The following is a 15,692-nucleotide window of genomic DNA, read 5'->3' on the forward strand; positions in this document are numbered from 1 at the left end:
AAATAAATGCACAAGCACACGCAGATTAATCAGTAGGGCCAAGACAGATTCCAGGACTCTCTATGGGCCTGAAACCCTGCAGGCTACAAAGATGTGATGGTGCCCTTTTCCCTGAGTCCACTGAATGAGCAGACTTAAAGACGGACTTTCCCTCCAGTTCAAGGGGTGAAAGGGGAGACTGGGTGGTGAACTATGTCTGCCAGGTTGCCAGTTATGTAGGGAGGATTACATTTGTCTGGGGTGCCAATGTATTTTAAAATGTTTAAAAACAAACATACTAGATTTGAGGAATCCTGGTGTGTGCTCTACTATTTACATAAGAAGTTTTGCTGCTCATGATCAGTCAGTCATTGGATACTTTCAGACAAGGCTTTTATCACAGGATTGCCCTACCTCATTTGCTGAAATTTTTGTGCCGCCCAGATGTGGCTGCTTTCCATGCCTAGCCCTCCCGTGTTTTCCCACTGCTTCTTCCATATTTTTTTCTTACTGTGGAAAATCCATTAAGAAGAAAAAGATGGAACAGCTGCACAAGGCCTTCTGATTGTAAAGCATAACTTTTGATGAAAGTAAACCATTATTGATTATTCCGAATCTTGGTGTCTGTTCTTAGGGTGCTTAGCACTAACAATCAGAAGGCATAGTGGAGCTGTTCCATCTTTTTCTTCTTAACGGATTTTCCACAGTAAGAAAAAAGATGGAAGAAGCAGTGGGAAAACATAGGAGGGTTACCAGTGGAAGACAACATCTGGACTGCACATACAATTCAGTGAATGAAGTAAGGTAGATGGCACAATAAAAGCCTCATCTGGGATCACCCCTAAGAACAGGCTCTAGGGTTCTGAATAGTCAATAACAATTTGCCTCATCAAAAGGTATGATTTATAAAGGTAACAAATTATTATCAGGTTTCAAATACAAATACATAAAAGCACTTTGTTCCTTAAATATGAGAATGACATACAGTTACAAAAATCCTGGGTTCTGAACTTCTAAGTACACCAGTTACTTATTCTCATTACAAAAACAAGAAAACACGATTTGAACACAGCCCCTGAAGACTTTTAACTAAGGCCTTTAGACAGGTTTAGTTATTGGAATCATTTGCTTAAATTTTAAGCCTTAAACTATACATATTAATTCACCCTCAGGCCAGCTTACTGGATTTACAAAAGGGGAATTTCCAGGGGATCAAAGCCCATAAAGGTAGCAAATCTTACAGTGGACATTTAATTTTTTAGTTTAAAGAAAAAAAATATTTCTGAGAGAACCCAAGTTACCCTCACTTGATCCTTGTGACCATGGAAAAAGTTGGAAGGCTCTAATGTTGCGCATGGCCCTATCACTGGACTTTCCAGAAAGAGCACTTTTAATCCTCATTATTCCAAGGTTGGGAAGAGGTTGGAAGGGCTCGCTCCCTGCTGTTCATTGTCTTGTGGCCAAATATCATTTCTTAACTTGATGCTTCTTTCAATATCCAGTAGATGGGGACAGTATATCACCAATTCCCATTATAGTCTGTGGGGATAATTTTCTGGGAGAGATATAATATTAATTTGCCAATTCAATAGTCTTTGAAGCAGCTACAGTTAGCCCTGATGCTCCATTGGATGATTTTTGTATGGCTATGTAGCATATTCCAAAATTAAAATAGTGTAGCAGGATTGAATTTAGCCACAGTTTAGGGAGAACTGGATGAGGAAAGCTAGGGCAAGAAGCTAAGGCCCAAACTTGATGTGATGTTTGTCACATGGGTTGGAAGTCAGTGTGGGGTCCAGGCAAGCAGGTTGGGACCAAGGTGTGGGAGGAGAGGGGCTTTAACCCCTTGCTTCTACCACTGTCTTGACTGGAATGCCCCCCGCACACACGCACACACACAATGGCTATTTGCAATTCCTCCCATTGTGAGTAGGTGGGGGGTGGGGCAGATTCCTAACAGGTTGGTGGTAAAAGCAAAGGGTTAAAGCCCTCCTCCCCACCATGCCATGGTCCCAATCCAGCTTAGCTCCCCTTCTCCCACACTGGCTATAAGTTGCTTTTAAAAAATCAGCCACACAAGGCCAAACCACATGACAAGTGTCACATTGAATTTGACCCTAAACTTGCCAGACAAAAGGGGCAATTGGTACTGAAGATACACAACAGAGGCATTCCACCATAAATACAGCAGTGTTTGGTTGCTGTTTAATAATATTTAAGAAACTAAGGGAAGTTTCTGGTATATTGTTCAATAAATGGTTCTTTACTTGAGTGAAGATGTGGTTGCTAGATGGAAGGGAAGAATGAGAAAACACTTGGAAGTTATATTCTAAGTGTATTCTTGATGGCGGCTGCAGTGTCACAGGCCAAATATATTATTCATTTCATATTGTAGCCAACACAGTTTGTATCCAAAATGAGCCAAAACATTTGCCTTTCAAGCAGAGGGCATTGTGGCTCTGGTTTAAGAATAAGAATCACTGTTAAATGATAGGCTCATTTAAAATCTCTGTCAATATGTCTATTGGACATTTCACAGTACAAATGAGTCTTGAACTTATTCATTTTTGAGCCCTTTCAGCTCTGTCATGTTGTTCTAATAGGGATCATTCCATAGTCAATATTCCAGATTTGATGCAAAAGAAAATATGAATAGTAGCCTTTCCTTCTCACACCAATAGTTCATTTGGCTTGCTTGCACCCCTGTTTTGAACACCTTGCTCACTTTGGTTGTCTCACACCTTGAATAACAGAATCATAGAATAGTAGGGTTGGAAGGGGCCTACAAGACCATCGAGTCCAACCCCCTGCTCAGTGCAGAAATCCAAGTCAAAGCACCCCTGACAAGTGGCTGTCCAGCTTCATCTTGAATGCCTCTAGTGTGGGAGACCTCACCTAACACATATATATATAGTTGATTAATCCGTTAACTAAGAACCCTAATCATCTGACAGCCACAGTCAGCATATCAGCATACAGGAGATGGGTCAGAATTGCACACCAGTCAATCTCCCACTAGTTAGGCCATGGTGCACAAGGCTGCTGCAGCATAGACCGCACTCACATTTGTGATGCGCAAGCGAGATCGGGCACGGCGACGCAGCAGCCTTCCAGAGCCCCGCTTGGCCAGGGGCTTCGCTGTGCACTCGCCTGCAGAGAGACCCTCACAGCCATCGCTCAAGCCAGATGCTACGTCCGACGTGTAGCTGTTTGCAGGTGACCAAAGCAGGAAGCGAAACTTTAGCCAAAGCAGCGACTCTGGCCACACCCCAAAACGCTCCTCTGCTTTCCCTCTAGCCCCTCTCTGCCCCTGAACTCAGGCTGCAAACAATGCTTCAGTTCAACAAACTGTACAGCGGCTTACAGTGGGAGGTACCCTCTCGTCCATCCCAGCCTTTCCCAGGCTGCCTGGGCAAACCAGAGAGAGGCGGGAGGAAGGGAATTCTAGGCTATTCTCACAAGAGCTCAAACACAATTCTACACAAGAGGAAAAACAAGCAGGCTGGGAGGAAGAGTCTGACAGAGAGACAAGAGAGATTGAAAAAAGAGCCTGCACCTGCAGTTTGCCTCTATTTGTCTGAATGCAGGCCTGCTCAACATCCCACCATCTGCTGCAGGGACTGGGATGGGGAACATGCGGAAAGACTTCCTCTCCTCACATTGTCCATGCTACACCCTGAGGCAAAGCCCGCCACAGCCATCCAACTTTCTTCTTACCTGTCCACAGGGGAAGAGAAGTCACTGATGGTGGCAGGGCTTAGGCTCACCGCAATGCTCTATGGGTACAAAGAGGAACTGAGGGGGAGTTGTGGTGCCAGTCCCAGCCCTCCCCAGCTCCAAGCTCATGTATGGGAGCCTCTCCCCATCTGGCTACCCCCACCTGGGCCAGCGCTCCCACTCACCGAAGCGAAGGAGTGCTCAGGGGCAGTGGCTGGGCTGGAGAGGCTCTGTGGCAGGTCCACAAATCCAGAGGAGCTCAGGTATCCATCAGTCTCACAGTCAGCTGTGAGAGAAAGGAAGAAAAAGGGCGGCTGTGAAATGGGAGGCCAGATGGCACCTCACTTGATGGCCGCACAAGCTGCCCAGCTCACCGGCACCTTTGTCCCAGTGGCATCCGAGCCCAGGGCAAGATTTCCCTGGCAGAACTGGGAACTTTCTTCAGAGGTCAGCTCTAAAAAGTGGCAGGCAGAGGCTCTCAGGGTGCTGCGCTCCACAGCCCTCCCAAATCCCATGACTTTGCGGTGTGATGGTGGAAACGGAACATGCACAGCCCAGTCAAAGTATATAATCACTGCTACAAAAGGGTAGAGGGGCAGGAGGCCTCCCAGGGGACCAAGCCAGCTGTACTCACAGGTGGCAGAAGAGTAGCTATGCTGACACTGGAAGGTCTGGTGCTGGTCAACCTCCGGCTCCTCTGGCTCTGGGGGAAAGGCTGGGCCAAGCGCAGAGTCCCCGGATCCAGGCGTGGCAGGTCCTGAGGGCGGGGCGGGGCCGAGGGGTGGGGGGGAGTCCCGCGCCAGCAAACGCAGGAGGTCAGGTATTGCTGGCGCCTGCTCCTGCTGCTTCTGCTCCTCCGGAGCCCGCTGGCTCTTCTCCCGGTGGCGCCTGATGGCGAGGACGCGCTCGCGCACGGCTCGGGCCACCAGCTTGTAGTCTGCCTCGCACACAAAGCCCAGGACCACCTGTGTGGGGCGGGATGGGGTACAGGTGTGGAGAGGGAGAGAGAGGGGGCGGGGGGGGTCTTAAGTCGGGTCTGCACACCTTGTCTGGTCACCCACAACACCGGCCAGGCAACAAGCCCTTGGGCGCAGAGAGGCAGAAGCCCAAGCCCTGCGCTTGGTCCCTGTCCCCACCTCAGCACGCGGGAGGACGTTGGGGAACCACAAAGGAGGCCTTCCGTGTCACATGCGGCTGCTCCTGACACAAGCGCCTGGACTAACGGGCTTCTCAGACGGAACTGGAAGGCACCAAGAGGCCATTGGAAGCAGCCTTCCCCAAGCTGGTGCCCTGCAAATGGGCTGGACTACAACTCCCATGGGAGGGCACTAGGCTGGGGAAGGCGGATCTAGACCAACACCCTGCTTGGAGGCAGGACTCTCCACCTCAACGCTCCAACCAGATCAGCTCAGAAGCCAGACCTCAGTTTGCCACATGCTGGGTGCTGCTGCTTGGCCAAAAGAAGCTTGCAAAGCAAATCTCGGTTGTACGTGCCCTGCGGAAGGGGATAACCAAGGCTTTCTTCACACAGAGCTTTTATCCTGCAATTGAGATGGCTCCTTCACAGAAGTTTGCAGGCTCTTTACATGACGCCATGACCCTGCCATGACCCTCCTGCCCTATGCCCTTCGCTCCATTTTAAATAATCGCAGATACTGGGCTCTCAAATTACCCCGTTGTGTTCTGCTTGAGTTCCCTTCGTGAAAAGAGGAAAAGCGGCAAGAAGAGGAGCGACATCAGTGAAAGATCATGGAAGACTCAGATATGGGGAGAAGGAGGGGGAACGGGGAGGGGGAAAAGGAAGCGCGTGAAAAAGGGAGTCGCCGTGATCCTGTATTTAAAACGGAAGCAGAAAACCCCGTTTTAAATGCAGGATTTTAGGCTGGTGTAGATGACCCAAGCCAGGATTATGAAGCAAAGGGGGAGACACTCCCTTCCCAGCCCCCCAAATGCTTTTCAGTCAGATCCTGAATGCTGGAAAACACCCATTCCAAGTGTCCTTGCAAGGGAGCCTGAATGCAGACGGCGGGGGTGTGGCGCGCACCTGCCTCTGCTCCACGCTGAGCAAGGGCCAGCTGGAAGGGAGCAGGGCTGGGGCCTGCAAGGCTGGTGGGCCCCCGGTGCTCCTCTGCCCCTTCCGCCGGGACTTAAATGCTGAGCAAAGCAAGCAGCAGCAGCGCCATCCGCTTTAGTGGGGGTTAGACAAAGCAGCGAATGGGAAGGCGCTTCTTACGGAATCTGTCAAGAAGGCGGTGAGATCGCTGGCCATTGTTTGTGTGCAAGGAAAGAGGGGAAGGAGTGGAGAGGTTCTGGATCCAGGGGCCAGGTGGGACAAGTTTGGAAAGGGAGAAAAGATTAAAGTCAGTATTCTTTGGAAGGGGCAAAAAGGGGGGATAGCGGAAGCAGCTGAAGCAGGAGGGGCTGCATCAAGTTTTTAGAGTTAGTTAAGACTGCTGCAGGAAAGTCCTCCTGATGAGCCGGGCTTCTTAATGCTGCTGGAAGGGTGAGAAGCCCCCCCCCCCCGCATTCTGTAGTGTGACGTCGGTTCTGAAGGTTTTCCCTTAGAAGTAAAAGCTTCTAACCGCCCTCCCTGCCTGCTTTTGGAAATAAGTCCAACACTGAATTTGGAGCATCTCAGTACTATCCCAACCTTCCGCCCTGATCGTGGCAGTTCCTGATGACCCAGCAGTGAAACAAGAAAAAAGGACCATATAAAATTACTGTGATTTTAAAATGTGGGTTTTAATAAATCATGTTTAGAGCGCTTTATTCATATTTTATCATAAGCTATCTAGAGTCCTGGGAGTACACAAATCTCCATGGCACAACAGCTAGAAACTTGATTTCCTCTAAGGAAATATGCCATTCTCAGGACAACAGTCCTGCTCTTGAGTTGAGCTACTGCTGGCCGAGAGGCAGCCTGTGTTCAGTACTACAGCTTAATCCCTAAGATTTGAAGGAATACTGAAGAGAATGCACTGGAATGTTCATGGTGCCTCTCTAGCCTCTACATGTTTGAGAGCATTTCTGCACCAGGCTAAAATCCCACAACTTTACCAGAGCTTTCTGCTTCCATTTTAAATGAAGGATCACAAAGGCTCCCTTTACACATGCTTCCTGCCCCCCATTTTCTGCATTGTTCTATATGTTTCATTATACAGCCACCAGATGGCGCTGAGGTCTAGCTCCTCTGATTGCAGGATTTCCTCTTTTCACAAGGGAACTCAACGCGCTGTAATTTGATAGCTCATTATCTCCAATCTTTAAAAAAATAGGATAAAGGTCATTTAGCGTGGGAGACGCCCTGGAAGTTGATGACGTCATGTAAAGGACCCGCAAACTTCCGTGAGTAACCAGTCTCAATCTCAGGATAAAAGCCCTGTGTGGAGAAGCCCTGAGGTGAGGGCCTTCAGTCACTTCTAGGCATGCTTGAGTTCCGGCACCTCTCCTTTTTGCTGTTCACCCAGTGCTTCTCCCTCCAACCCCCTTCTCCATGAGCAATTCCAAACTGCTAGACTTCCCACAGCCAGGATCAACTGTCAGGAATGAATCTGAGTGTGTGGAGATAGTTAGCAGCTCAGACTCAGAATGGGAACAGCCAGAACAGGGGGAGGCTCTCTCCCTACTGAGCTCAGATATGGCAAGGCCTTCTTCTCAAGACCTTAGCATACAGATGGCTCGACCTGAAGGCCCCCCCCCTTTGTCCATGAGAACCCAGGTCTTGGGGGAGGAGAGTGAGGGGTGTGACTTGAGGGATGCTAGGATCTGTCGCAGAGCAAAGTGGGAAAAGTTAGAAGCGGAGCTCAGACACTCCTCCAGGTTGGCTATGTATGATAGCCTACTTAAGAGGAAGCAACTGTAAGGGAGGGGCACCCCCCTAAGCTAGTCTGGCCAGGAAGTTCTTGTTCAAACTGCAGGCAACTTCTCTAACTTCCACTTTGGCTCCTCTATTGATATTTGTAATTGTGTGGAGTAGCTGTTTCCTCTGTAGCCTGAGAGTTTTCTAGAATTTGCATTTATAAGGAACCTGGTCGTTAACTAATAAAGCAGTGAGCCTGACGCCTGGTATCTTGGAGTGTGTTGACTGTGAAGGGAGAGGACGAAGGAACATGACATCAACCTCCTCATCCACCACTGTGAATCACACCAAGATGTACCATTTCCTGGGCAACTTCCTCAGCCACATCCTTATACAGCTCGAAGTGGAATTCCAGGGCATTGTTGTCCTTATATTTCCCATGCAGCTTTTTCGTGTCATCCAACCGCAGCCAAAGCTTCAGGTTCGACTTCACCCCATCATCCTCTTCAGCCAGCTCCACATGGACCCCTGTGTCCTCCTGGAAGAAGGAGTGATCCAGAAGATCCTGGATGGTGTATCTGCAAGGAAGGAACGGAGACAAAATGGATTTAAACTAGACTGTGGAATTAAGATGAGGGCAGTCATAGAGTGAGCTCAGATCTGCAGGGTATCGTGAACAATGGCTGGGGTGCGTCCTGATTAGTACATGAGCACAGATCTATTCCCATTTTGTGTGTATGCTTATAAAGTTTTGCTTAAAATCCTCTTCAGATATAACCAGCATGTTGAAATTTTCATGAACATTTCATGCATGGAATTTTATTTATTTATTTATTTATTGCATTTATACGCCGCCTTTCTCCCTCTCGCAAGGAACTCAAGGCGGCTTACATTATCCTCCTCCTCACCGTTGTATCCTCACAACAACAACCCTGTGAGGTAGGTTGGGCTGAGAGTCTGTGACTGGCCCAAAGTCACCCAGTGAGCTTCCATGGCCAAGTGGGGACTAGAACCCGGATCTCCCGGCTCCCAGTCCGTCACTCTCACCACTACACTACACTGGCTCTCCAAAATTTTCTATGAGATTGCCATTTAAAAAAAAGGACTAAAACTGCACCTTTGTAGAGTTTGCTTACTACGCCTACCCCCTTGCAAAGTTTCTAGAAGCTCAGGTGATAGCAAAATGTTTTTAAACAATTTTTTTAAAAATGTAATTATCTTTTTAAAAGCAAAAGTACTAGAAGTGAGATGAAGAGAGTAGAAATAAATGGATATTTCTCACAACTGAGAGAGATAAGAAGTGGGTTCCTCCAGGGATCTGTATCACGACTGGTGCTTTTAAGCAAATTCATAAATGATATGAAGTTAGGAGTGAACAATGTGGTGGCAAAGTTTGCTGATGACACCAAATTCTTCAGGATGGTGAAAATCATAGCAAATTACAAAGAGCTACACTCCAAACTGAGTGAATCGACAACAAAATGGAAAATGCGGTTCAATGTAAGTTAGGTATTAAGTGATTCACATTAGGGGCAAAAAATCTTCATATACACTGATGGGGCCTGAACTGATGGTGGCTAACCAGGAAAGAGATCTTGAGGTCATGGTGGACAACTCAATCCACAGTGATGTCAACCTAGTCTGCAGCAGGAATGAAAAGGGCAAATTCCACGTTAGAGTTATTGGAAAAGGGATCCAAAAAACCCCACTACCAGTACCGTAATATGCTTATACAAATGTTTGATGAGGCCACACTTGGAATACTGTCTGTAGGTAGCGGGAGGGCTGCCTGGTGATCTGGAAGGCAGCCCCAGTTTGCGTGCGCCACCAGGTAACTACTACAAACTGGCCAACGAGTGACTGTAGCCCTATGGCTCTTTGCCTCCAACACAGGGCCTGTAGCTTCTGACAGACCAGGGCCTGCCAATATGATGGTTCTTGAGTCTGTTTTCCTTCTGGCAGATCTTAATAGTCCAGGCCCTGAGTAAAACTAGCTAATGTAGTCAGTTTTACTCAAGGCGTGGACTACTAAGATCGAACACAAGGAAACAGGCTCAAGGGGGGCGACAGCCAGAACCACCATACTGGAGTATCTACTTTCCACGTTAGGCTTTCCCCTTTGCCATCACAGACACATAGCCGATCAGCCATCTAGCCAGCCAAGTGGACTAGCGAGACAACACCTAGAGCATCTCCATGAGTGGCCTGTCCTGAGGTAAATAACATCCATTTGCAGCCTGACTTTGGTTACAGAATGGTTGTGGTTAACAGGGTGGCCCGCCGATGAAGGAGCGTGGGTTGAGCGGCTGCTCTGATTAAAGTGGTTTACCCTTGAATTGATCCTTTGATTGATTTCCTTATTTACAACACTTGTATGCCACCCCATAACATAAGGTTATTTACAAAATAGAACATAAAATCAAAACCAGCATAAAATACAAGAAACAAAACTCACAGCAAATCCTAAATTTAAAAAACCCACAGATTTAAAAACAGAGAGATCCAGACTATGGGAGCTATTTAAAAGGCATGGGGGGACCAGAAAGGGTTTCACCTGGCACTGAAAAGATCACAGGGATGATGCCAGGTGAACCTCTCTCTGACTAGGAGGGAGACAGGATGGTATTAGTTGGTTGTTCCTGGCTGGGATTAAATTCTTTTGATAGAATGGATTGTGGACTTTATTGCAACTGAAATAGTTATTAAGTGGAAGTTGAGTCTTTTAGAGTCCAGCATGTGTGTAGGAGGATGTGGGGATGTTGGGGTCACTGGAGATGTTTACTGGGAGGAGGTGTTATGACAATGTTTGATGGGCACAACAGCTGAAGGGAAAGTGAATTCAACATCTTTGTCCCATTTCCCCTTCCAGCTCGTCCTACAGCCTGGATAGCACTGGTGGCCTTTGTTGCACTCCCCTAAGCCTTATGCTGCAGCAAATAAATGACAGCCATTTCTTCTTTGGGCTTTTCTACATGAGGCTTTTAACCCACCACTTTACCGAGGCTTCTGCATTCTTTGTGGGATTAAGCTCAGCTCCTTTACACATATTTTTTTCTGGGGGTTTTCTTTCTCTGCCCATAGCGGAATTGCGCAAATTCGCCAGGGTTTCATGCTGCCATTCACAGATATCCCAGACTTTCCTCGTTAGGAAAAAAAAGGAAAAATAGTTGCAAACAAAGGGAGAGGCCATGGAGGATGACAACATTACCTGCAAACTACAATGACTGAGGAATCACAAGCACACAATAAATGCCTTGTGTAGAAAGGCTCTTTGTCCCAGAATGTTATGTGTAATCTGATACCTGCAACACCCACCCATCCACAAACTTCATCCTGAGACTGAGCCTAAGCTGCAGACCTCACGGCCACAGCACCTGGCCTAATCTTAGGACTTTTTTTTTTCTCCTACCCCCTGCCTTTTGTACCATCTAGCCTAATGAAAAGTTCTGAAGAACTCAAAAGCTTGCACACTCTTTTGTGGCATTTGGTTAGTGCTAATAAAGGTATTGCCTAACTGTGTGTGTGGGGGGGGGGGGGGGTCCTCATGGACCAGCGTGGCTGTTTTTCTGTTTTTCACTAAATTGATGTGTTGGAACTCGCTGCCACAAGATGCGATCATGGCCATGAGCTTAGATGGCTTTAAGAGGGGATTAGAGGGATGTATGAAGGGGGAGAGGGGGTTGGTCAATGGCCACTGGAGGAGAGGTCTGTGAATGGACACTAGTCAGTATGGAGCTTCCAGATTCAGAGGCAGTGTATTTCTGAAAAGCAGGTGGTGGGGAACAACAGCAAGAATGAGTCATTGCCTTCATGTCTGGCTTGTGGGCTTCCCAGAGACATCTGGTTAGCCACTGTGAGTAACAGTTGGCTGGACTCAATGGAACATTGATTTAATCCAGCACATTCTTCTGATGTGCAATCAAAAACAAAACAAGAAACATGTGAAAGGTGTCATGCCCTCTTCTGAAGCCTGATATATCAGGTAAGGACTCAGGGATGAGATTTCCAAGGGTCAGGACTGGCTTCTGAATTCCCTTCTCCTGTTCCACACAATGCTCCTAGTTCCTACACTGCACCAACCCAGGCTTGTGTGTGTCTTTGCCAAAACAGTGTGGAATATTACAAAAGAAGAACTTACACAATGCAATCCGAATCTATTATATACAGGGAAAAGAATCCATCACCTATATTGCTTTATTGAAAGCATAGCAGAACTCAGGCCATGTCAATGGCTGTGCTGTTCCCTACCTCTCATTCTTGTTCATCCGGATGCAGCCCTCAATGATCTCCTTCAGTTCAGGCACCTTCACCTTGTAAAAACTGTTGGGCTTCATGCCCTGTGATGAGAAGTGACAGAGGGACCAGCTCAGACAGGGCTAGGGAGCTGGGGGTGGGAAGAAGTGGGGGCAGCATGAGGCTTCCTAGCAGAAATGTTCTGCCTACAGATAAGACACCCCAGCATCCCAGCCCTGGAGAGATGTTTGCTGGGTCTCCACATCTTTTTCTGCTGCTCATCAGCAGGTCTTATTCTTAGCCAGGCTCAGACCCAGACCTGTTCTGAATACCAGGAACATGGGCCCTTTACTTCTGCTACTGAGTAACCATAGAGGACCCAAACATCTGGCAACAGTGGGCAGGACTTCCAAGCAGGAGAATATGCCTTCTAAGTAGGTTTGAGTCCACCCAACACCTCTCTTTTTACAAATTAAAAAAGGGCCAAAAGGCCAGAGTACAAGATGCCCCAAAACACCCATAATGGCAGCCTGCAAAAAGGGTTTTAAATATAACAATGATTCTTTGATAGCAGACAACCTTTAGAGACAAATGCAGGGGAAAGGGTGAGTATCCAGCCTTACAGCGTACAAACAGTTTGTAACCTCAGGGAAAGTATTCAGTAAGAAGCGAAATCTGGGTGCTTCTGTCCCAGAAGTTGTACGTGGACAGTAGTCAGTGCCCTGAACATCAGCCTGACCCCTTCCCACCGCTACTCTTCACTGGCCCTAAAGCTCCCCCACTCCCCACCCCCACCATATTGTCTCTCCTAAAGCAATACCAAACAGTTCTAGGTTCCTTGGAAACCTGTCCCCAAAAGCCTGTGGACCCCCAAGGACAGTGCACAGCGTGGAGCCCACAACAAGGGAGCAGGCTCAGCCCAGGCTCACTGAGCTCTCACCGAGGTGACCTTGCGATAGATCTGAGCAGCGTTCTGGCATTCCGAGTAGGGGTACTCTGACGTTGCCATCTCCAGCATGCACATGCCAAAGGCATACACGTCCACGGCTTCATCATATTTCTCCTCGTACATCTCTGGAGCCATGAATTCTGGGGTTCCTGGGAGAGGGGGACGGAATGGGTGTTATCAGAGACTCAGGCAAAATACACTCACGCCCAACCATTAGATCCACACACATCCCATATAAGTCCTCCAGGAGAACCCTTTAACCACAATGGGTAGCACCCCATAACACAGTGATCCTGTCCACATAATTAAATAAGCCACGGTCGGTTGTACCGCATACTGGCCGCCATTGTGAATATTCAGTCCTTATTGTGATGTGCGCACCTGGGCACGGTGGCTTCTTGCTGTGGGTAACAAGCCACCCAGAACCTATGGTTTGTTAACCACAGCAATAAGCCACCTTGCCCGAGTTCACACTTCATGATAAACTGTAGCAACCACCCATTGCAGCTTGAATATTCACAATGGCAGCCGGGACATGCCGGCACAAGCCATGGTGGGTTGTGGCATGTGCCAGCTGCTGTTGTGAATACTCATGCAGTGATGGGCGGCTGCCACAGCTTAATGTGACGTGACTTGTTTAAACCCCAGTGAGCACCAGCGATCTTGTGAACTGGCTGAGAATCTGGACAGGCTTCTGAGGATCTCCAGGACACACTTGCAAGTACCAGCTTTGACCTATCAGGATCTAGATACCTTGAGGACAGCATGCCTAAAAGACTGCCTCTTCCACAACCATTTCTCAATTCAAGGGGAAGAAAAGCAGGAAGATCAGATAAAGAGGCATTCTTGGTGGCTGCTCCTCACTTACACAGCTCCCAGTCTTCAGAGGCCCCACAGCAATTCGAAGCGTCTTCCAGCTGTGATGCAAGAGTTCTTAATTTTAACTGGCTTTCAGCTGGTTCATCACACTTTTTCCTTCTAGTTTTAGAATCATAGAATCATAGAATGGTAAGGTTGGAAGGGGTCTACAAGGCCATCGAGTCCAACCCCCTGCTCAATACAGGAATCCAAGTCAGAGCATCCCTGACAGATGGCTGTCCAGTCTCGTCTTGGAAGGCCTCCAGTGTGGGAAAGCCCAGTACCTCCCTAGGGAATTGGTTCCATTGTCACATTGCTCTAACAGTGAGGAAGTTTCTCCTGATGTTCAGCCGGAATCTGGCTTCCTGTAACTTGAGCCCATTACTCCGTGTCCTGCACTCTGGGATGATCGAGAAGAGATCCTGGCCTTCCTCTCTGTGACAACCTTTCAAGTACTTCAAGAGCGCTATCATATCTCCCCTCAGTCTTCTCTTCTCAAGGCTAAACAGGCCCAGTTCTTTCCGTCTCTCTTCATAGGGCTTTGTTTCCAGTCCCAGTCATCTTTGTTGCCCTACTCTGAACCCTCTCCAGCTTGTCTGCATCCTTCTTAAAGTGTGGCGCCCAGAACTGGACACAGTACTCCAGATGAGGCCTAATCAGTGCTGAGTTAGGAACTAGTGCTTCCCTGGATTTGGAAGCTATGCTTCTATTAATGCAGCCCAAAAGAGCATTTGCCTTTGTTGCAGCCACATCACATTGTTGGCTCATATTCAGCTTGTGATAGACAACAATTCCAAGATCCTTCTTGCTTGTAGTGTGGTTGAGCCACGTATCCCCCATCTTGTAACTGTGCATTTGGTTTCTTTTTCCTAGGTGCAGAACTTGGCATTTATCCCTATTAAATGCCATTCTGTTGTTTTCTGCCCAGCGCTCCAGTCTATCCAGATCACTTTGAATTTTGTTTCTGTCTTCCAAAGTATTAGCTATCCCGCCCCATTTTGTGTCATCTGCAAATTTGATCAGCATTCCCTGCACCTCCTCCTCCAAGTCATTAATACAAATGCTGAAGAGCATTGGGCCCAGGACTGAGCCCTGCGGTACCCCACTCGTTACCTCTCCCCAGTTTGAGAAGGTCCCATTGATAAACACTCTTTGAGTCCAATTCTATAGCCAACTGTGGATCCACCAGGTCGTTGTTTCATCTAGCCCATTTTGAGCTAGTTTGCTCATCAGGACATCATGGGGCACTTTGTCAAAAGCTTTGCTGAAGTCGAGGTATATGATGTCTACAGCATTCCCACAGTCCACAAGGGAGGTTACTTGATCAAAAAATGAGATCAGATTCGTCTGGCAGGATTTGTTCTTGACAAATCCATGTTGGCTTCGAGTAATCACTGCATTGTTTTCAAGGTGCTTACAGATGGATTGCTTTATCATCTGCTCCAGAATTTTCCCAGGGATTGATGTCAGACTGACTGGTCTGTAGTTCCCAGGTTCCTCCTTTTTACCCTTTTTGAAGATGGGGACAACATTAGCCCTCCTCCAGTCATCTGGCACGTCACCCGTCCTCCATGATTTCTCAAAGAGAATAGACAGCGGTTCTGAGAGTTCTTCTGCCAGTTCCTTTATTACTCTAGGGTGCAGTTCATCTGGCCCTGGAGATGTGAACTCATTCAAAGTAATTAGGTGTTCCTTGACCATATGCCTATCGATCTCAAGCTGCAATCCTGCCCCTTCAGCCTGTACTTCGCCTTTGCCATGGGGGTCATAGACCCTCTTCTGGGAGAAGACTGAGCCAAAGTAGGAATTGAGTACCTCTGCTTTTTCTTTGTCATCTGTTGTCGTTTTGCCATCCTTATTTAATAGCTGAACAACCATTTCTTTCCTCTGCCTTTTACTATGCACATAGCTGAAGAAAGCCTTTTTGTTGTTTTTAGCATCCCTCACTAACCTCAGCTCGTTCTCAGCTTTAGCCTTCCTGATGCCATTCCTGCAATTCTGTGCTACCTGCCTGTACTCTTCCTTTGTTACTTGGCCTTCTTTCCACTTCCTATATGTGTCCTTTTTTGTTTTCAGGTCATCCCTAAGCTTTTTGTGAAGCCACATTGGCTTCTTCTGTTGTCTTCCACCTTTTCTTCTTGTTGGAATTGTTTGTGA

General features: G+C 47.6%; 1 protein-coding gene across 7 annotated transcripts in view; it reads right to left on the reverse strand.

Annotated features, from left to right (window-relative positions):
- WNK4 (WNK lysine deficient protein kinase 4) overlaps positions 1–15,692 on the reverse strand; it is a 52,896-nt gene that overhangs the window by 13,992 nt on the left and 23,212 nt on the right. For all 7 annotated transcript variants that reach the window (XM_084857328.1, XM_084857327.1, XM_084857331.1 and 4 more), the window contains 7 exons: positions 12,669–12,826; positions 11,744–11,832; positions 7,854–8,073; positions 4,331–4,661; positions 3,882–3,982; positions 3,697–3,755; positions 3,044–3,185 (listed from right to left, as the gene is read on the reverse strand). In XM_084857328.1, the coding sequence (XP_084713454.1) occupies positions 3,044–3,185; positions 3,697–3,755; positions 3,882–3,982; positions 4,331–4,661; positions 7,854–8,073; positions 11,744–11,832; positions 12,669–12,826 (1,100 nt within the window). The remainder of the gene's footprint in view (positions 1–3,043; positions 3,186–3,696; positions 3,756–3,881; positions 3,983–4,330; positions 4,662–7,853; positions 8,074–11,743; positions 11,833–12,668; positions 12,827–15,692) is intronic.

The sequence above is a fragment of the Heloderma suspectum genome, chromosome 5 (assembly GCF_057233095.1).
Source record: "Heloderma suspectum isolate Gila_16-S chromosome 5, 16-S_ref, whole genome shotgun sequence".
Lineage (NCBI taxonomy): Eukaryota > Metazoa > Chordata > Lepidosauria > Squamata > Helodermatidae > Heloderma > Heloderma suspectum.